At 34.6% G+C, this 22,466-nt stretch overlaps 2 protein-coding genes, 1 long non-coding RNA gene and 1 pseudogene across 3 annotated transcripts; all 4 read right to left on the bottom strand.

Annotated features, from left to right (window-relative positions):
* Positions 1–2,593: 2,593 nt before the first annotated feature.
* Positions 2,594–4,922, bottom strand: LOC114732155 (O-acyltransferase WSD1-like). The gene is made up of 5 exons (XM_028919445.1): positions 4,756–4,922; positions 4,056–4,625; positions 3,457–3,819; positions 3,170–3,307; positions 2,594–3,022 (listed from the first exon to the last, which is right to left on the bottom strand). Exons 1-5 carry the CDS (start codon positions 4,891–4,893, stop codon positions 2,861–2,863), a joined length of 1,371 nt encoding a protein of 456 aa, XP_028775278.1. The 5' UTR covers positions 4,894–4,922; the 3' UTR covers positions 2,594–2,860.
* Positions 4,923–9,708: 4,786 nt separating this feature from the next.
* Positions 9,709–10,414, bottom strand: LOC114732152 (uncharacterized). Its single transcript, XR_003738964.1, has 3 exons — positions 10,364–10,414; positions 10,054–10,191; positions 9,709–9,803 (listed from the first exon to the last, which is right to left on the bottom strand). It is a non-coding gene; the product is annotated as an uncharacterized LOC114732152 (long non-coding RNA).
* A 4-nt stretch (positions 10,415–10,418) lies between these two features.
* Positions 10,419–15,682, bottom strand: LOC114732158 (O-acyltransferase WSD1-like). Its single transcript, XM_028919447.1, has 5 exons — positions 15,602–15,682; positions 13,771–13,860; positions 10,828–11,391; positions 10,482–10,713; positions 10,419–10,429 (listed from the first exon to the last, which is right to left on the bottom strand). The coding sequence occupies exons 1-5, from the start codon at positions 15,680–15,682 to the stop codon at positions 10,419–10,421; spliced, it is 978 nt and encodes a 325-aa protein (XP_028775280.1).
* A 4,005-nt stretch (positions 15,683–19,687) lies between these two features.
* On the bottom strand, positions 19,688–21,190 carry LOC114732157 (probable bifunctional methylthioribulose-1-phosphate dehydratase/enolase-phosphatase E1 2; annotated as a pseudogene).
* Between the last annotated feature and the right edge of the window lie 1,276 nt (positions 21,191–22,466).

Genomic DNA, 22,466 nt, shown 5'->3' with positions numbered 1-22,466 from the left:
TAAAAAAATATTTGCACCAAGCCAAAACCAAAAAAAAAACTGAAATTCTTTTTATGTACTGTTAAACCCAACTCTCTCATATAGTCGTATGTTGGAGTTAAGGTAACTCACCGGTTGGAAACAGCATGATTTAGGGGGTGTTTAGGTGAAAATAAAACTATGATTTTAAAAGTATTTTTATAATAAACAAAATAAATATGTAAAGAAATTTATCTTAATTTATTAAAAAATATTTTTAAAAAGCATTTTTAGACAAATCCAAATACTCCGTTAATGAAAATGTTTATTCAACAACCAAAAACTGGCAGAAAAGCTGTTGAACATTTATGCACCATGTTCTCGGAAAGCAGTTTTTACGTCTTTTTTTTTTGGGCCAACATTTACGTCTTACATAGTACTCCTTTTTTAAAACCTGAGCATAATTTTTTTGATGTTTCCGATCTTTTTTTAAACTAATTATATTTTGGAAATGATTGAATATTTCATATATATTTTTAATTCTTATTACTAGTTGATTATATGTATTTTTTCTTATTTATTTTGGTGGGCCTTTTTTACGAGTTACTCCTCTAAGCTATTTATAGAGCAGAGAGAGAAGTTTTTTTTAGTCATATTTATAAGTCACTTCATTAAATTTTTAGCGTAAATGTATTATATTGTCCTTCATTTATTATGGTGTAGGTATTTATCTCTTTAAAAAGGTATATATTAAATATGGGTAAAATTAAAAAATTGTTATATTTTAATAGAGAGTTAATGCATTTTAAGGTTTTCTTAGTCTATGTAAATATGCTGAAGTGTCTTATAAATATGACCAGATGAGTATTTTCTTTTGCATACCTTCCTTATGAACAAGAACATATTTTTTTAAAAAAATAAATTTCTTCCATATTTATGTCTTCAACCAATAGCAGATTTCTACATAATGAATGTCAAGTGTAACATAGATATTTTGTTACATAATTTATACTGTTATAAATTAGTTACATTCTATTATGTAAATACTCTTAGACTCATCTCTGTGTGTGTATACACCTTTTATCAATAATAAGGGTAAGTCATTTTTCCAAAGTTTAGTTTCATGGTATTCTGAGCCAGTACCAAGTCCTCTTTTGTCTTTTTTGTTGCACTTTTCTCTTTCTGTTCTTCCTTGGGTTCTCTGTTTCTTGATCTTTCCACCATCATTCTTCCCAAGCTCCTTTCATGGCGTCTGACTTTGATTCTTCCATTGACCAATCGAGCCCCTTCTACATTCACTCGAATGAAAATCCAGCTCTCATTCTCGTCTCTCCTCCACTTGATGGCTCAAATTATCACGGATGGGCCTGCACCATGAAAATGGCTTTACTATCAAAGAATAAGTTGAAATTTGTTGATGGATCGATTACTCGTCCCACGGCTTCTAATAAACTATTTCTAGCATGGGAACAATGCAACAACCTTATTCAAGGGTGGCTAACGAAGTCCCTTTCTCCCATGATCATTGCTAGGAGCACTCTTTGATTCGATATAGTTGCTGAGATTTAGACTGACTTGAAGTCTAGATACACTCAGTCTGATATTTTTCAAATTGCAGAGCTTCAAGAAGAAATTTTCAGTCTCAAACAAGGCAACCTTACTGTAAGTGAGTACTATATATACTTTGCCTAAAGACTCTCTGGGACGAATTATCTAATATTTGGTTGATTGAGTCCTGTACTTGTGGCGTGGGTAACAGTGCAAAAACTCACTGGGAATAGGATTATATAACCCCATTCTTGAAAGGACTCAATGGGCAATACGGTAGTGTTAAATCACAGATTATGCTTCTCAATCCACTTCCTTCCATCAATCGAGTATTCTCCTTAGTTCTTTAGCAAGAAAGAGAAATTCATCCCTCTGTATCGATGCGTGTTGACTCCAAGATTTTGCTAGCCAAAGCTCCAAACTGACCGCCGATTAAGTCTACTGATGGATCTTTAAAGCGGTGCTCCTACTATGGGAAACCAAGACATATGGAAGAGATGTGCTATAGGAAACATGGTTTTCCTCTGGGCTTCAAAGTTCCAATCTGGTTCTCCTGTTTTGGTGAATAATTTTTCATCTCAAGATTCTAGTAATGTTCAATTGAAGACAATTATATTTGAGATACTATGGAGTATTAAATGTGAGCACCTTTTTTAACATGATTTAAAATTTGGTTTGTCACATTATAAGGTATTAGTTCCTTCTGCTAGACTCAATTCTTATTGATACATAATTTTGTAGCTTATAAATACGGCAGATTATGATTTTCAGCAGACCCTCATTCACTTTTACGCGTGTGGATATCATACATAAATTTAAGTGTCATTGTAAAGTTTTTCTGTTGGCCTGAGGTCATTGTAAAGTTCCAACCCGGCCTTTCTCAAGTTCCAAAGTTCTGCCATTTTCTTCTGTGTTTCTGTAAGCTTTGAGGCTTATTTTTACTCTAATGAATTCAATTAATGTGAACCTTTCTTTGTTTTTTTTTTGGTTAAAATTTAATGAATTGGCTGTGTTTGGGAGAAACTTGGTTTAGTTGGTAAGAAATCAACTCAACTTATAAGATCTTTTTTTTTTAAAAAAAAAAAGAATGGCTCAAGGAGCAAAGGAAGTTTTATTTATTGCTGCAACTGACAAATCATAAATACTACTAGTAACTATTACGTGGATTAAATGAAGACATATCCCTTGCGTGCATTTTCGGGGGGAAGACCACATTACCTAAACACAAGACATGACACAAATAATAGATATAGAAACAGACACAGGCAGAGCCACATCTGGCGTTTTATTTGCCGAAGAAACGCAACAGCCCTCTTAAATCTTCGCAGTTCGTGAAGGATTAGCATAGCTATTTCTACAACTTGGTTTTGTAGGGAATCTCCATTGCTGCTTTGTGGATCATTTCAAAGGCATAATTCACGTACGACGCTAATTTCTTCTGATCCATAAATCCTTCTTCTGCTCTTGTTGTCACCCTTAATATTCCCATATAGCTTGTTATGGTAATAACCAGACTCTGCAACAATATATATAGCAAGTACCAAGAGAGGGAATTTAATTTCTTCAGCACACGCACGGAGATCAGAGATATATGGTATTAAAGAAAACCCAAAGAAAAATGATGAGAAAGTGAACACGAGAGGTAACAATACATTTTATATACCTGAGGTACGCCGGACAAGGTAAAGTATAAGCTTTTTATGGGGAAATGAGCCATAGCTAGTTGATCCGAGGGTCCGACCATGTTTGATATCAGTACACTTGAGTTTCTCATCGTCTTATGAAAGTGTTTACCCACTGCCTGCAACACATATGGAACAATGCTTCATTAGCAAAAAGTATCTAGAATTAGCTAAATCTGATCAAAAAAAAATCTAGAATTAGCTAAAGAATAACGAGAGTATATTATTAATGAAGCAGTGCAGTGAATATATACATCCGTGCACTCACCTCAGGGCCACTGAATTCATGCTCCATCTGTAGAAACATAGAAAGGAGAGAATAAACCAAATGGCCTCTCTTCTTCATCTTCATAGAATGATGAGCTTCCCAAACAAATTGAAGCGGATCGGAAACAAGGGTGTCTGTCAATTCCGGAACTGGTACATGCGTGTAGGTGAATTTGTTCCCCCAAGTACCCTTCCTGTCTATCCCCGTTCTCATATTATTCTCCTTCGTCTCGTAACTCTCAACATTTCTCATATTCAACATTGGCAGCAGGGTGCACTTTTTGGTTCTTGAACTGTAATCAACATCTTGCATGTATAACCGAATCGCGTAGGAAATTATTCCGGTGAGCACATCATTTACTGTCTGTACATAGCAAAACAAAAGTTATGCACTGATATAAATAGACACATGATGCACACTGAGTAAACAAATGGGCAAAAGGATGAAAAACCACCACATCTTAAAACAATTTCATAGTTCCTTCCATACACACACACACACGCATATTCGATGTAGGTTTGACTTCCCATATCTCGTTAAGTCCATATTCACACTGACATCTTAGCGATAACTTGACGGAAGAATTAAAAAGTAATTACCACTCCAAGCTTGGACTTGATATTTTTTATATGATCAACTGGGAATGTGATACTGGACAAGGTAGCGGGTTGAAACTCGACTCCTTCTTGTCCAGATCTTATGGGTGTTTTGTCATCTTCATCGTGAGTGCTCTTGAGTAAGCTCCACCCGAAATCTTTTATAGAAGTGTAGATATTGGGCACGAAACTGGGAATTCTGCTAAGAAAGGGTTGATCAGAAAGTGTCATTGTTTTCGATGACTTGAGTAGTGAAGGAAAAGTCACGGGGGAAGAGGGATCATCAGCTCTTTTGAGCCAAGAGAGAAGGACACTCATGAGAGTGTAGCCATCTCCAATGGAGTGATGAACTTTCAAAACTAAAGTGGTAATGGAGCTGTTGATCACATGAACTTCCCATAATGGTTTCGAATGAGGTAGCTGCGGCGTTGATATGTGAGATAAATAATCACTGAAGCATTTGGCATATTCATCCTCTGACATGGATTCCCAGGAAATTGTTGGTTCAATGATATGGTCCTCCAGCTTCACTTCAACCCGTTCCCATCTTCTGTCTCCACTCCCGTCTCTAACCTGTCATCAAACACAAGTCCTTGGTTCGTTATGATATGCACATCAGATATATATAAAAACTAGCAGGAGCTAGCTAGGTGATTAAATGCAAGTGTATGTGTGAAATTAAGGGACAGAAGCAGAGAGAAACCAGTATAGAGTCGAAGCGTGGGATTGAAAGAAGGGACTTAATGCAAGAGATGAGGTGCAAATGAGGGACAGGAACTTCAAACTCTAAAACAATAAGGACGTGTAACCAGAAGGAAGAGCTGTCCAGGGATTGTGCCATAGGACTCAGAGGCTCAGGTAAGTGATCCATTGAAGTGGACAAAGTGCAAATAGCTTATGGAAGGAGGATTTTCTGGGGAGATAGGTTACGAAGACGGATGCATTTGAACTACGTGATACGATGTGTATTTATAGACTTACATAATGTGCGCTAAACCACACACAAACGAGCAGCGATGGCTATATTCTCTCACGTTTAGATATTGATCAATTTTTTTTTTTTTGGGTTATGGTTAATGCTAGTCAACACTAACGCAAGATGCTGAGAAAATTCAGAGATTGAAAAAAAAAAAGAAAAAAGAAGAAGAAGACAAGTACGCGATCGGTGTAGAGAAGCAGCAATTGTTAGCTAGAAAAGCCTAAAACCAAAAGCAAGGTAGTTGAACTTTCAATTTCAGGGACACGCGTCTCCTCAAGTGGTCACTCAGTTACAGTTCATGGCATCGTACCGAGGGAGTAAATCATCACATCTGTAATTAATGTTCAAGACACGTCATTCTAATTTTATTATATAGAAAATTAATGGCCAAATTAATTCGAACATTGAAATCTAAAGGAATTTCAGGTTGGCATAGAGAAAATAAACCTATAGCTGGCGACGGTGGCACTTAACTGTCTTACTTTACGAGGAATTAAACTGTATGCCGGCCCTCTCCCGTCGCTACTGAAGTAGTACTAAATTTTCCCCAGCTGGATCCTACGCAGTAGTGACAAAAAAGGTAGAAGAATAAAGATTATTGAATGAAACTGTGTTTTATTCTGATACAATAATGGTGATAACAGAGCTATATATATACACAACTGACATAGACTTGTGGGGAAGATGCAACAGAAAGCTAACAATTAGTTGAGCTTCAACTAACCAGCTGCAACGTTAAACTAGTCCAAGCCTCCTAATTACTCCTTAACATGGTACTTGTTCACAACCGTCGTATGTTTCAGTTTACCTTCTGCGTTATTAAAGCGAAGAGACATTTATATTGTGCTGTTTCAAAGGGAGTGTCTTTGAGATTTACTTTGAAAAAAGAAAGCGGTTTATTGTTTATATATTACGCACACAAACTTAAGCTTCAACCATCTTATGGACGGAATGGTTTGTTCTGCTTTGTTAAGAAGATTTATAGCTAACTGATTGAAGTCAAATTTTGCAGACATGATAGGTTCTGAAGGAAATAATTAAATAGACGTCAGAACAATATCTATATACTCCTTCGGTCCCAAATATTCAGTTCTAAATATAAGATTTATTTTGTAGTATTAATATAACTCAAGAGAAAAAGGCCATATACGTTGGCAAAGAAAAAAAAAAGCCATATACATGATTGGTTTGATGTTTTCAGATTAAAAAGCATCAATCTTTCAAAACCCAAATGCTGAATGCTGAAACTCCCATATGACACTGTCTGTGATATTCATGATCTCTTTGTGGCGCCATAGCTTGGCGTAGACCAATCCTGCCCCAGCTGATGAAGCTATATGAAGTGAAATAATAGAAAAAGACCGTTATATAGTGCAAGTGAAAGGGAGACTTGAAGACAACATCATCAAACTAAAAAAGAAAAAAAAACACAAAATTTAAGGGGCAATGATGGCACACGACTTCAGTTTTAAAAATTATCAGCTCTCCTTCATAGTACTACTTTTGTCATCATGTTACAATTTCAATTTTTTTCCTTCATTTATAGATGATAGATGTTGAAAATGGGGACAATGCCCAAGCTGAACCACACACAATGACACAAACGAGCGCCGGCCATATCCTCTCATGTTTAAATAATGATCAACATTTGTATGGTAAAAAAAAACGATCAATATTCATCTGCTGGCCTTTTTCCCTTTCTCGATCGTCCGTGGGCCCAGATATTTCATTACTAGTACGTAACTGCGAATAACTGCTGCGCTTGGTTTGCAAAGATCTTAGTTTATTAGATGACCCTTTTCAAGGCCAACAATTAGTGTTGAAAATTGAGTGGTAGAGCCTGAGAAACTTGGAGTGCACATTATCCCGTGAACCTCTTATATTTTGGATTAAAATTTCTTTTAATCAACTTCTTACTTACATATTCTGATTTTTAATTTGGTTCTAAATATATGAATCCAATTCAATTTATCTTTCATATTTATGTATTTTTTTAGTATAGTTCTTGTAGTAGTTGTACATATTAAATGTTTCATCAAATAGTAGTTTTAATTAATACATATGATTAGTAAAAGTATTCTAAAAAAGATAACACTTATTTATTACAAATAACTAATGTAACTAGTTTCTTTAATTTCTCTAAATTAGTCAACTAGGTCTTATATTAAGGAATTGAGATGATATTATGAAATAGAGGGAGTACTATTGATACATCAACTTTCACATTAATTCTCACATACTCCTCTATAAGTCACTTCTACCATGTTTCACACAGATTAAGAAAAATCTTAAACTTTATTAACTCTCATTTAAAATTCAATAACTTTTCAACTTTATCTCTATTTAATATATATTATACTTCATGTAAACAAAGTCAACACAATAATAAATGAAGGGTAAAATTATACATTCATGCAACAAATTTTTCTTAATACCCTATAAATAGGATTAAAAAATATTATCTCTCTGTAACTTAGAAATAGGATGAGATGACTATTATGCAGCCCGTCTAAACCACGTGCGAAAAAAGAATGGTGTCCTCTCAATCACGGATCATGACATTGAGGAAAAACAAAAATTCATTAACTTTTTCTGACGGAAGTGAATGAAAATTAAATTTCATATCATAGGAAGCATTTAATTGTTACGCGTTAAGCGTGGCTTAGGTAACCGAAGCTAATTGTCCAAATACAAAGAAATAATTAAAAAAGATAGATGCACATGCCTTTGAAGGTAGTTAAAGGGTTTATGTGATTCGAACTCATGTCATTGGTCTGATTACAGTAAATGTACGTTCTTTGATTTTCCAGCAAATCTCCATTGTTCCAATACGCAGTGAAGACTTGAATTGAAAACAAGGTTTAGGTTCTGATTCTTCGGAAGAGACACATTTTGAGAACATTGCTACGTTAATGTGCAGCGAAGAAGAAAAAGTGTACGTGAATATAAACTGAGTGTTTTATACAGATACAATGGTGAAATAGAGCTACTCATCTGGTTTTCTTTACAAAGTAGAGAGAGGTTTTTTTTAGTTATATTTATAAGTCACTTCATTAAATTTTTAGTATGAATGTACTATTTTGTCATTCATTTATATAATGTAAATTTTTTTTTGAAAAAAAAAATATATATACTCCCTCCGGTCCTTATTATAAGCTTTAAATAACTAATTTGTGAATAACAAACAATTAGTTAAAATTAGTTAAAAATAATAAATAGGTTAAAAATATATTTTTGATTTCAAATATGCCCTTGTAATAAATGAGAAAAAAAGATGAAAGAGAATATGTGGAAAAATGTGATAAGAGAGATTATGGCAAAAGAGAGAGAATGAATAATTAAGGGTAAAATTGAAAAAAGTGTGTTAAATGTTAAGACAAACACCAAATTAAATCTTATAAAATGGACTACACCTCCAATTTGAAGCTTATAAATAAGACCAGAAGTAGTATTAAATATGGATAAAGTTAAAAAATTGTTATATTTTAGTGGATAGTTGATACAGTTTAATGTTTTTTTTTAATATATGTGAAATATATTGCAAGTGCTTTATAAATAAGATTAACATAGACTTGTGGGGAAGATGCAACAAAAGAGCTAACAAATTGGTTAAGCTTCAAAGGTTTCGTATGCTTCAGTTTACGTTCTGCAACATTAAAGAGATTTATAGCTAAGTGATTAAAGTCAAATTCTGCAGACATTAAATTTGCAGTCAAAGGTTCCGAAGGAACTTATATTATATAATTAAATAGACGTCAGAACAACCACTATATTAATGCAACTCGAAAGGGCAAAAAAATAAAAATAAAAAAGACCATATGCATAGTTGTTTTGATTTTTCTCAAATTAAAAACTATCAACCTTTCAAAACCCAAATGCTGAATGCTGAAACTCCCATCTGATACTATCTGTGAGGCTCGTGATCTCTTGATGGGGCCATGGATTGGCGTAGACCAATCCAGCCCCAGCTGATGGAGCTTGATGGCAGCATCAAATGGATCGATAATGATAGCACTCAGCCTGATACACATTGAAGTAATTCACTAATTAAAAGCTGTGTTAATAACCTCAGTTTTTCCTCACCCAATCAGTAAAGACCTGCATCTTGGCACTTATCCACGACTCTCCCTATATGAAAACTCCATGATTGCGTACTAGCACCGCATTTGTTCTTGGGTATGCTTCAAGCTATATGAAGCACACCAATAATAGAAACATAAAACAATTACTGTACAATTGAAAGATAGAGATAGTTAATTAAATGACCCTTTCCAAAGTGCTTGTTCTGAGCAGTGATCAAAAGTTAATGTTGAAAATTAAGTGGTAAAAGCCTTACAAACCTGGAGGGCAAGATAGAGACATTCGTTTTAAAGATGAATTTCTCGCACTCAAATACAATTATTGTTTTTTGGCCAAAAAAAAAAACTATTGTTTACTTCTTCACTCTGTTTTGTAACTTCATTCTCACGTCTCTCACTCCACTCTTATTTTACAGCTGACACTGATGGATGTTTAACATAAGCTTACACATCTCATTTTATTTGGTGCATAAACACATTACACTCCCACTTATAATTCTTCTCAGTTCATGAGGATTTAATTTTCAGAATTTGGTTTTGTCTGCAGGAATCTCCAGCGCTGCTTTGTGTATTATATATGTGAAAGGCATCATTCACGTACGACTCCAATTTCTTCACATCTATGAATCCTTCTTCCACTCTACCTGTCACTCTTAACGTTCCCATGTAGCTTATTATGGTAATAAACAGACTCTGCAGAGTAAAGTAAGCAAACGGCATTCAAATTTAATTTCTTTTCGACGCATGAAAAGAGAGGGTATAGAGAAAAAACAGGACAATACTATATGTTATGTATCCCACGAAAGAACAGGAGTACTATTACTTGGTAGGACATGATTATTTATCATTAACTGCGTTAAGCTGACTCTTCGTGATAATTAGTTGATTTTCCCAGGTCAAAACATGATGAGAAAGGGGAGGAAGAGGAAACAGTAATATATACCTGAGGCATGCCAGACCCAGTAAAGTAAAAGTCTTTTATTGGATAATTAGCCACAGCCAACTGATCCAACGGTCAAACCATGTTCGTTATGAAACAACTTGAGTTTCTCAATGTCTTGTGCAAGTGTTTAGCCGCTCCCTACACAGCACGCCACAATAATAGTTAACCTTAATCTGAAACAATATAATCCCACTAAAACCAAATGCACACACACACGCGCGCGCACACATGTATGTATATATATCCGACGAAAAAAGCGATTTAGAAAAGGCATTCAGAGTTAGCTGAAGCAAAACGAGGATCTACTTACCTCAGCGCCTTTGAGTCGATGCTTCATCTGCACAAGCGTGCCATGGAGTAATAAACTAAAAAGTTTCTCTTCTTCATTGCATGATGAACTTTCCTAACAAATTGAAGTGGATCTGAACTTTGGGCGTCATTCAATTTTGGAATTGCTACATGCATGAAGGAGAATTTGTTCCCCCAAGTACACTCCCCTTTAGCCTCTTTCATATTTTTCGCTGCCTGGTAACTTTGAACATTTCTTGTATTAAGTATTAGCAGAAGGGTGCTATTTTTTGTGCTTGAAGAATGATCGACGTCTTGCATGTATAACCGGATCCCGAGGGAAATTATTCCCGTGATCACATCATTTACTGTCTGTATTAATACAATAAAACAAAGTTATAAACTTCTATTGTCAAGCAAATACAGTAGAACTAACGAGAGTTTATCTTCTTGCCCGCATAAAAATATACGTTACTAATTACATACCACTTCAAGCTTGGACTTCATTTCTTTAATACGGTTCATTGGAAATTTGACATTGAACATGGCAGCAGGTTGAAGCTCGACTGATCTATTTCCAGACCTTATTGGTGTTTTATCATCTTCAACCAAAGTACTTTTGAGCAAGCTCCACCCAAAATATGTTGCAGAAGAGAAGATAGAGGATAAGAAGCGGGGAATTCTCCCGAACAAGTTTCGGCTTTCAGGCTCCATTTTTGACGATTTGAGTGAAGGAAAAGTCACAGGGAGAGAGGGATCATCAGCTCTTTCCAGACAAGAGAGAAGAACACCCATGAGAGCGTAGCCATCTCCAACGGAGTGATGAACTTTAAAAACTACAGTGGTAGTGGAGTGTTTGATCACATGAACTTCCCATAATGGCTTGGAACGAGTTAGATCCTCCAACGAGATCTTTGATAAATATTCACTAAAGCATTTGGCATATCCATCCTTTGACATGGCCTCCCAAGAAATTGTTGGTTCGGCAATATGGTCCTCCAGCTTCACTCCAACTCGTTCCCATCTTTTGACTCCTTTCTTGTCCCTAACCTGTGGTCAAGCATGAGGTCATGGATCATTAGATTTGAGAACCTAGCTAGGCAATAACGTTATAAATCAAATGCAAGTGCGTGCTAAATTGAGAGAAACAGAGCGGGGTAGAGAACCAATATCGAGGAGAAGCGTGGGATGGAAATTAGGGACCGAAGGACAGAAAAAAGAGGCGAATGAGGGAAGGCAACTTCAAATTCAAAAACAACAAGGATATATGCCCAGAGCGAAGAGGTGTCTAAGCACTGTGACATAGGACTCAATGGCTTGGTTAAGGAATCCATTGAAATGAATAAAGTATGGTACATAAGGTGAGATAAGTTTTGTGTGCACCGGTCGTCTATCTGCATAATTTGTATTTATAGAGACTCTCTCTATCGCACAGGTACAAAACATGATAAAAATATTTCTTAAATATTTCGTTATTGAAAAAAAAAATCTCATAATATATATTTTCAACTATTTATTTTGTTTTTGTAAAATTTTTATTTACAACTCATTAATTAGTCTATCTGCATAATAAGTTGAACAAGCGTAAAGTTTATTTTCCAAGGACCAAATTATGCATTTAGTTTCAAATTTTGAGAATTAAATTGTTGAATCTTATGCTTCTCTCTTGTTTTCTTTTTTATTCATTTATACTTGAAAGTCACTTAAATATTCTACTTGTTTACCGATAACATCCTATTTAACTAAATTCAATACTGCCTAGATTTTCTTTTCATGAAAGTCTGATTCATGCAGATTATTATTCTCCCAGGGATATTCACAGAATTGCCTTGCATAAAGTTGAGCTCAATTTTGCAAAGAAAGAAAATCCAAATTAATCTCTTTCGGTGTTAGAAAATGAAACATTTCTAATTATAGTCATTTCTTATTTTAGCTACGTGGAGAAGTCAATTTTAATAAAAATCAAAAGAAGTGTATCCATCAGTTTTTATCACACGTATCCACAAAATTTATTATCATTGATACATCAAGTTTTACATTAATTCCTAAATTTATGTGGGTTGTTGAAGATGGGGCAAAGCCCAGCTAAACCACCGGCGCCAAAAAGAATGGTGTCCTCTCAATTATGGGTCACGACATTGAGAAAAAAGATGTTCATTGTCTAAAGCCGACGGGAGTGGTTGAGAATTAAATTTCATATCAAAGAAAGCATTTAATTTCTATGCGGTACCACCTTAATTAAGTGGCACTCAATTACAGGCCATGTCATTGTGCTGGGACTTAAGCGTGGCTTAAGTAACTGAAGCTAATTGTCCAAATATAAAGAAATACTATCTTCAATGCATAATATAAGACCTAATTAACTAATTTGAAGTAATTAAAAAAATTAGTTTATTTAGTTAGTTGTAATAAATGTATCATTTTTCCTAGAAGACCCTTGCTAATCATATATATTAACTAAAACTACCATTTAATGAGATTTTTAACATGTAAAACTATTATATTAAGCACCGGAGGTAGTAATAATTTGGGGGAAAAAAAAAGAAGATACTTAGCGAAGAAGAGGGGAAAAGAAGGTACATGCGCATGCCTTGAAAGTATTTAAATGGTTAATGTGATCTGAATTCACGTTATTGGCCTACAAATATACGTTCTTTATTATCCAGCAAACCTCCCTCATTCCTGATGCAGTGAAGACTTGTGCTGAAAATGAGGTTTAGGTTCGGATTCTTCGGAATAAACACATTTCGAGAGCATTGTTACGTTAATGTGCAGAGAAGAAGAAAAAGCGTATCTGAATACAAACTATGTTTTATACCGATACAATGATGAGTCAGAGCTATATATATAACTAACATAGACTTGTGGGGAAGATGAAACCAAAAAGCTAACAAATTGGTCAAGCTTCAAACATGTTGAATGCTTCAGTTTACGTTCTGCAACATTAAGGAGATTTATAGCTAATTAATTAAAGTCAAATTTTGCAGACATTGTATACTTGCAGTTGTAGGTTCCGAAGGAACTTATAACGGGACCTATAATTAAATAGACGTCTGAACAACTACTACATATATATATATATATATATATATATATTAATGCAACTCGAAAGGGCAAAAAAAAAAAGAAAAGAAGAAACCATATGCATATTTGTTTTTACGTTTCTCAGATTAAAAAGCATCAACCTTTCAAAACCCAAATGCTGAATGCTGAAACTCCCGTCTGATACTATCTGTGTTGTTCATGATCTCTTGATGGGGCCATGGCTTGGCGTAGACCAATCCAGCCCCAACTGATGGAGCTTAATGGCAGCATCAAATAGAAAATGATAACACTCAGCCTGATACACATTGAAGTAATTCACTAATTAAAAGCTGTGTTAATAACCTCAATTTTTCCTCACTGTACCCAATCAGTAAGCACACTGACCTGCGTCTTGGCACTAATCCATGACTCTCCCCATATGAAAACTCCATGATTGCGTACTAGAAGCGCGTTTGTTCTCGGGTATGCTTCAAGCTATATGAAGTACAATAATAGAAAAACAATTATTATTATTGTACAATTGAAAGATAGAGAGACTTGAAAACATCATCATGAAACTGTAAACCAAAAGGCAAAGGGACAAAGATGATATACCATTTCAGTTTAGAATTTATCAGCTCTCCTTCGTGTGCGGCATTCTCAATTATTGGAACCATAAGTTCGTCATAATACCCACGTCCATCAATTCCTTCTATCATTTCCATGTCCAGCACTGCGCATCTCATGAATCTGTTCACATATTTCATATATTTTTTTAATTCTTATTACTAGTTGATTATATGTATTTTTTTCTTATTTATTTTGTTGCATTTTTTTACGGCTTATTTTTTTTTCGCATATCTTCCTTATAAACAAGAACATATTTTTTTAAAGAAAAAAATTTCTTACACATTTATGTCTTCAACCAATAACAGATTTCCACATAACTAAGTTATTTTCTTTGCTACGTGTAAGTATTTTCTAATTGAAGACAATTCTATTTGAGATATTATCGAGCATTAAATATGAGTACATTTTCAAATAGGATTCAAATTTTGATTTGTCACATTGTAAGATATTAGTTCTTTCTGCTAGACTCAATCTGGTATATAGTTTAGTTATTTAAGTAGCTTAGAAATAGGGTAGATTATGATTTTCAGCAGACCCTCATTCACTTCTACGTGCGTGCATATCAATCTGGTATATCTTCTCTCTCTACCCTATGGTCCTATTTATAGGTAGAGAGAGAAGATATATTTTGAACCTCGGGTACTGAAAAAAATTTTTTATATTGATGTATAATTTTACCTTTTATTTATTATTGTGTTGACTTTGTTTATATAGGGTATAATGTATGTTAAATAGGAATCAGGTTGGAAAGTTGTTAAATTTTAAATGATAGTTAATGAAATTTAAGATTTTTCTTGTTCTATGTCAAACATGATGGAAATGACTTATAAATAAGACCAAAGTGGCATAAATTTAAGCGTCATTGTAAATTTTTTTTTTCTTGAAGTTATTGTAAAGTTCAAACCCGGCCTTTCTCAAGTTCCAAAGTTCTACCATTTTCTTCCGCGTTCCTATAAGCTTCGAGGCTTATTTTCACTCTAGTGAATTCAATTAATGTGAACCTCTCTTTTTTTTGGTCAAAATTAAATGAATAGGCTGCTTTTGTGATGAGCTTGGTTCACTCAGTAAGGAATTAGCTCATAACTTGTAACGTCCAATATTTTTTTTCAAGATTGGCTGCTATAATAAGGAGCAAAGGCAGTTTTATTTATTGCTGCAACTGACAAATCATAAATAATACTAGTAACTATTACATGGATTAAATCAAGAAATATCTCTTGCATTAATTTTATTTGCTAAAGAAACATAACAGCCCTCTTAAATCTTCTCAGTTCGTGAAGGATTAGCATAGCTATTTCTACAACTTGGTTTCGTAAGGAATCTCCTACGCTGCTTTGTGTATCATTTCAAAGGCATCATTCATGTACGACACTAATTTCTTCTGATCTATAAATCCTTCTTCGGCTCTTGTTGTCACTCTTAATATTCCCATATAGCTTGTTATGGTAATAACCAGACTCTACAACAATATATATAGCAAGTACCAAGAGAGAGAATTTAATTTCTTCAGCACACGTACGGACATCAGAGATAGATGGTATTAAAGAAAACCCAAAGAAAAATGATGGGAAAGGGAAAAAGAGAGGTAACAGTACATTGTATATACCTGAGGTACGCCGGACAAGGCAAAGTATAAGCTTTTTATGGGGAGATCAGCCATAGCTATTTGATCCAAGGGTCCGACCATGTTTGATATCAGTATACTTGAGTTTCTCATCGTCTTATGGAAGTGTTTAGCAAAATGTATCAAAAAGTATCCAGAATTAGCCAAAGAATAACGGGAGTATATTATTAATGAAGCAGTGCAACGAATACATACATCCGTGCACTCACCTCAGGGCCACTGAATTGATGCATCATCTGTAGAAACCTAGAAATGAGAGAATAAACCAAATGGCCTCTCTTCTTCATCTTCATAGTATGATGAGCTTCCCAAACAAATTGAAGAGGATCGGAAACTCGGGTGTCTGTCAATTCCGGAACTGGTACATGCGTGTATGTGAATTTGTTCCCCCAAGTATCCTTCCTGTCCCTCCCCGTTCTCGTATTATTCTCCTTCGTCTCGTAACTCTCAACATTTCTCGTATTCAGCATTGGCAGCAGGGTGCACTTTTTTGTTCTTGAACTGTAATCAACATCTTGCATGTATAACCGAATCCCGCAGGAAATTATTCCGGTGATCACATCATTTACTGTCTGTATATAGCAAAACAAAAGTTATACACTGATATATATAGACACATGATGCACACTGAGTAAACAAATGGGCAATAGGATGAAAAACCACCACATATTAAAACAATTTCATTGTTCCTTCCACACACACTTCTTCGATGCAGGTTTGACTTCCAATATCTAGTGAAGTCCATATTCACACTGACATCTTGACAATAACTTGACGGAAGAATTAAAAAGTAATTACCACTCCAAGCTTGGACTTGATATTTTTTATATGATCAAGTGGGAATGTGATACTGGACAAGGTAGCGGGTTGAAACTCGACTCCTTCTTGTCCAGATCTTATGGGTGTTTTGTCATCTTCATGGAGAGTGCTTTTGAGTAAGCTCCACCCGAAATCTTTTATATAAGTGTAGATATTGGGCATGAAACTGGGAATTCTGCCAAGAGAGGGTTGATCAGAAAGTGTCATCATTTTTTATGACTTGAGTAGTGAAGGAAAAGTCACAGGGAGAGAGGGATCATCAGCTCTTTTGAGCCAAGAGAGAAGGGCGGTCATGAGAGTGTAGCCATCTCCAATGGAGTGATGAACTTTAAAAACTAAAGTGGCAGTGGAGCTGTTGATCACATGAACTTCCCATAATGGTTTCGAATGAGGTAGCTGCGGCGTTGATATCTGAGATAAGTAATCACCGAAGCATTTGGCATATTCATCCCTTGACATGGAATCCCAGGAAATTGTTGGTTCAATGATATGGTCCTCCAACTTCACTTCAACCCGTTCCCATCTTCTGACCCCACTCGCGTCTCTAACCTGTCATTAAACATAAGTCCTTGTTTCGTTATGATATGCACATCAGATATATATAAAAACTAGCAGTAGCTAGCTAGGTGATAAAATGCAAGTGCATGTGTAAAATTAAGTGAGAAAAGCAGAGAGAAACCAGTATAGAGTTGAAGCGTGGGATGGAAAGAAGGGACTTAATGCAATAGATGAGGTGCAAATGAGGGACAGGAACTTCAAACTCTAAAACACCAAGGACGTATAACCAGAAGGAAGAGCTGTCCAGGGATTGTGCCATAGGACTCAGAGGCTCAGGTAAGTGATCCATTGAAGCGGACAAAGTGCAAATAGCTTATAGAAGGAGGATTTTCTGGGGAGATAGGTTATGAAGACGGATGCATTTGAACCACGTGATACGATGTGTATTTATAGACTTGCATAATGTGCACTAAACCACACACAAACGAGCAGCGATGGCTATATTCTCTCACGTTTAAATAATGATCAACATTTGTGTGGTTAAAAAACGATCAATGTTCATCTGCTGGGCTTTTACCCTTTCTCGATCGTCCGTGGGCCCAGATGTATTTCATTGCCAGTACGTAACTGCAAATAACAGTTGCGCTTGGTTTGAAAACGTCTTGGTTGATTAAGGGTCCATCTGGATCAGCGATTGGAAAAGTAGCTTATTGAAAAAGTAGCTTATAGAAAAGTGAAATTGGATAAAAGCTAAATTGGATAAGCTGAATTGTGTTTGGATTAGAGTTCAGAAAAGCTAGATTGAAAAAGTGAGATTGGTAAAAGGTTGTTTGGATTATGATTGAGTAAAAATAAGTTTTGTTGTAAAATGACCAAAATAGATATGAGTTTTAATAAATAATGAAACATGATTAAAAAAATAATTTCACATAATACAATGAAATTAAAATAATTTAATATGAAAAATCATAAAAAATATTTTAAATATAAAGTGAAACATGAAAAAGTAAAGTATATTTTTAGGAGCATATTTAAAAATAAAAATATTTCTAACTTATTCATTACTTTCAACTAATTTTAACTGATTTTTTATTATTTACAAATTAGTTATTTGAAGCTTATAATAAGAACCAAAAGAGGTAATAAATTTCTTAACTTTTTCTCTCTCCATATTTCAAAAGCCATAAGCCATAAGCTATAAGTCATAAGCTGTTAATTTTAGCTTATAGCTTATTGTAGCTTTTCAGACAAAAGCCTGATTGCATAAAAGCTGATCCAAATAGACCCAATTGTGTCAATCGAGCTTATAGAGTTTATAGAGCTTATAAGCTACTTATAAACTCAAAATAAGTGATGCCAAACAGGCACTAAATGACACTTTTCGGGTCAACAGTTAGTGTTGAAGATTGGGCGGTAGAGCCTTAGTCACTTGGAGTGCAAGATAGAGACTTTCACATTATCCCCTCACCCTCTTATATTTTGGATTAAAATTTTCTTCTCATCAACTTCTCACATGCTACTTCTGATCCTTAATATAAAGCTAATTTGATTTTTAATTTGATCCTAAATATATAACATATAACACCAATCCAGTTTATCTTTTATAGTTATCCATTTTTTTTTACAATATAATTTTTATAGTAGTTGTACATATTAAATTTTCCATCAAACGATATTTTTGACTAATACGCATGGTTAGCAAGAGTATTCAAAGAAAAGCAACACTTATTTATTATTACAAATAACCAATATAACTAATTTTTTTAATCTTTTTAAATTAGTTAATTAGATTTTATACTAAGGAGCGGAGGTAGTATTATGAAATGGAGGAATTACTATTGATACATCAACTTTCACATTAATTCTCACATATTATGTAGCCCATCTAAACCACGTACGAAAAATGAATGATGTCCTCTCAATTACGTATGGCTCATGACATTGAGAAAAAACGACATATATTCATCGACTAAAACCGACGGACGAAGTGGTTGAAAATTAAATTTCAGATCATAGAAAGCATTTAATTGCTACGCGTTAAGCGTGGCTTAGGTAACCGAGGCTAATTGTACAAATACAAAGAACTAATTAGAAAAGATACTTTAACGAAGAAGAGAAAAAAGGTGCATGCACATGCCTTTGAAAAGTAGTTAAAGGGTTTATGCGATTCGAACTCGTTGTTGGTCCGACTATAGTAAATATACGTTCTTAGATTTTCCAGCAAACCTCCATTATTCCAATACGCAGTGAAGACATGAATTGAAAACAAGGTTTAGGTTCTGATTGTTCGGAAGAAACACACTTTGAGAGCATTGTTACGTTAATGTCCAGAGAAAAAGAAAAAGCGTACGTGAGTATAAACTGAGTGTTTTATACTGATACAGTGGTGAAACAGAGCTACTCATTTGCTTCTATTTATAAGGCAGAGAAAAAGAATTTTTCTTTTGTTCTATTTATAAGTCATTTTATTAAATTTTTACATGAATATACTATTTTGTCTTTCATTTATTATATTATAATAAACTTTTTTTAAAAAAAAGTGTATTAAGTATGAATAAAGTTAGGAAATTGTTATATTTTAACGAATAGTTAATGCAGTTTAAGATTTTTTTTAATTTGTGTGGAACCTGTTATAAGTGTGTTATAAAGAAGACCAGAGGAGTATATATATAACTAACATAGACTTGTGGGGAAGATGCAACAAAAAGGCTAACAAATTGGTTAAGCTTTAACGGTTTCGTATGCTTCAGTTCACCTTCTGCAACATTAAGGAGATTTACAGCTAATTAATTAATTAAAGTCAATTCTGCAGACATTAAATTTGCAGTTATAGGTTCCGAAGGAACTTAAATAATTAATGCAAATCGAAAGGGCAAAAAAAAACAAAAAAAACCGTACACATAGTTGTTTTGATGTTTCTCAGATTAAAAAGTTTCAACCTTTCGAAACCCAAATGCTGAATGCTGAAACTCCCATCTGATACTATCTGTGTTGTTCATGATCTCTTGATGGGGCCATGGCTTGGCGTAGAAGAATCCAGTCCCAGCTGATGGAGCTTGATGGCAGCACCAAATAAATAATGATAACACTCAGCCTGATACACATCGAAGCAATTCACTAATTAAAAGCTTGTGTTCATAACCTCAGTTTTTCCTCGCCCAATCAGTAAAACACACTGACCTGCGTCTTGGCACTAATCCATGACTCTCCCCATATGAAAACTCCATGATTGCGTACTAAAAGCGCGTTTGTTCTCGGGTATGCTTCAAGCTATATGAAGTACAATAATAGAAAAATAATCATTATTATTATTGTACAATTGAAAGATAGAGAGACTTGAAAACATCATCATGAAACTGTAAACCAAAAGAAAGATGGACAAAGATGATATACCACTTCAGTTATAGAATTTATCAGCTCTCCTTCGTGTGCGGCATTCTCAATTATTGGAACTATAAATTCATCAAAATACCCATGTCCATCAATTCCTTTAATCGTTTCCATGTGAGTGATCTGTTAAATTAGTGGAAAAATCTATATACCCAGAGGAAAAGCCTTCATTCACCCCGTCAAATTTAAAACTAGGCATACAGAAGCTGACTTCTAACAGCAACAGTTAAATCAGATAATTACTCGAAAATCTTTAGACAAAGGCCTGATCATAGATACTAGACAAACCTCCATATCATGACTGTGTATAATAGCACCAGCACTGCGCATCTCATAAATCTGTTCATTCAGAGACGGGACAATACCACAAAAGCAATTAAATGCATCTATAGGGGCATACAGTAAATAAACCAGAAAGATTAATGTAAAATAACAAATTAAACAGTGTTTGTGTGTGATCACCTTCATGAACAGAGGATCACAGTCGCTGCCCTTGGGAGGGTTGTGAGGATATGGCTTCACAGGAGGTGTTAGCAAATCAGACCCGTCCGAAGACTTACAAACATCTCCTCTGCAGCCATTCTCTCCTTTTGAACCCCTTTTCATTTAAAGATAGTCATATTTTTCAGATATTGAAGTGAATAGAGTAAACTTGTTATATGTGTAAAGAAGGAGCGGTGATTATGCACCAGAAGGGGTCACGACGATGAGGCCGAGATGGTCCAATTTGACAGACATAGCTCCTCCAGTACCTGAAACCCAACCCATTCTGTAGAATTTCCGGCATAATTCTGCCACTAGAGCCATTGCATCAGTAACTTGCTTGTCCTTCAAAAATCGACCATATTTACAATGGGAATCCATTTTCTTGGCTTTTCAACAGTATATGAAGCGTAGCAGTCAATTATATAGATGCAGATAGAAACAGAGACGCATCGTTTCGTTGTTCTCCATCAAGTTTCTCAGCTTGGAAAAACTAGAAGCCTAAAGCGTCGCTTGAAACCTTTTTTCATTTGGGATTGTTCTCCTCCTGGAAGACTATAATTCAATTTATAGTTTGGGGAATCGTAAACGTCAATATTAGTATGATTTATTGGGATCTTGTGAAGCGCCATGTTATTTCATTTTCGATATCTGTTGTGTGTGTGTGTGTGTCTATATATATCTTGATGATATTTGGCAGATTTTTGTACGATGGAAACTCCTAACGGATAGGCTCCCCTCCTACGAGACCTTTGGACTATTCAAGGTGATAGGACATTTCGAATTATGAATTATTACCAGCGAATATATGAATATTTTTGTTTCTCTGCAAGCAGCATAGTACTATTAACTAATTAATAACGTTGTGAAAATTTAACTGATGAACTTCTAATGATTGCCAATGTGAAATTACATTACAATGTACTATCTCAGTCATTAATATAAGGCTTTGTTTGACTTTCATTTTGATCTTAAATATAAAACATCAATCCACTTTGTCTATAATATTTATGCATTTTTTTTCAGATTAGTTCCTCTAATAATGGTGGTTCTAACCAATATACTTGATTAGCAAGGATATTTTTAAAAAAACAACATCTATTTACTACAAATAACTAACTTAACTTATTTTCTTAATCTCCTCAAATTAGTCAGCTAGCTCTTATAATTAGGACTGGAGGTAGTACTATATTTGTAAGAAAATTTATGAATAAATTATTATTGAAATATATAATAATTAAAACACAACATCAAACAAAATTTGATTGTGAATCCCTTTTTGCAGAGTTGCAGATTCTCAGATTCCAGGACCTGGGGGCAGAGGAATAGGATTGAACAAAGCCATGAAGTTTAGAGCTAATTCATGCGAAGTGACAAGCAGATTAGCAGGCAAGAACCTTGCACTGGCCATATATATCCAATTAACAATCACACATTCATTACAGAACTAAAGGCGATTAACAATTCTCATCCTACGGATCTTACTTATTTTGTATACATATATAAACAAATTGAAAAGGAAGAGGTAACAAGTGATCAAGTATTGCCCTTTTAGTTGGTCGAGTTAGTTGATACACAAATGAGAAAACAGAAGAGAAGAGAGATTCAGATGATGTATATATGTCCATGCATGAAAATTAAAGAAAATGAAGAACAT

The sequence above is a fragment of the Neltuma alba genome, unplaced genomic scaffold (assembly GCF_004799145.2).
Source record: "Neltuma alba isolate B1F8T4 unplaced genomic scaffold, ASM479914v2 tig00012880_pilon, whole genome shotgun sequence".
Lineage (NCBI taxonomy): Eukaryota > Viridiplantae > Streptophyta > Magnoliopsida > Fabales > Fabaceae > Neltuma > Neltuma alba.
This window is presented reverse-complemented; position numbering and strand designations above follow the sequence as displayed.

Coding starts and splice junctions, on each gene's coding strand:
- LOC114732158 (XM_028919447.1), bottom strand. CDS start 15,682: ATGGTCGGACCCTTGGATCAAATAGCTATGGCTGATCTCCCCATAAAA. Junction 13,861..15,601: donor CCTTGTCCGGCGTACCTCAG/GTATATACAATG, acceptor TACTTCATATAG/CTTGAAGCATACCCGAGAAC. Junction 11,392..13,770: donor GGATTAGTGCCAAGACGCAG/GTCAGTGTGCTT, acceptor GCTTGACCACAG/GTTAGGGACAAGAAAGGAGT.
- LOC114732155 (XM_028919445.1), bottom strand. CDS start 4,893: ATGGCACAATCCCTGGACAGCTCTTCCTTCTGGTTACACGTCCTTATT. Junction 3,820..4,055: donor TCAAGTCCAAGCTTGGAGTG/GTAATTACTTTT, acceptor TGCTATGTACAG/ACAGTAAATGATGTGCTCAC. Junction 3,023..3,169: donor CCTTGTCCGGCGTACCTCAG/GTATATAAAATG, acceptor ATATTGTTGCAG/AGTCTGGTTATTACCATAAC.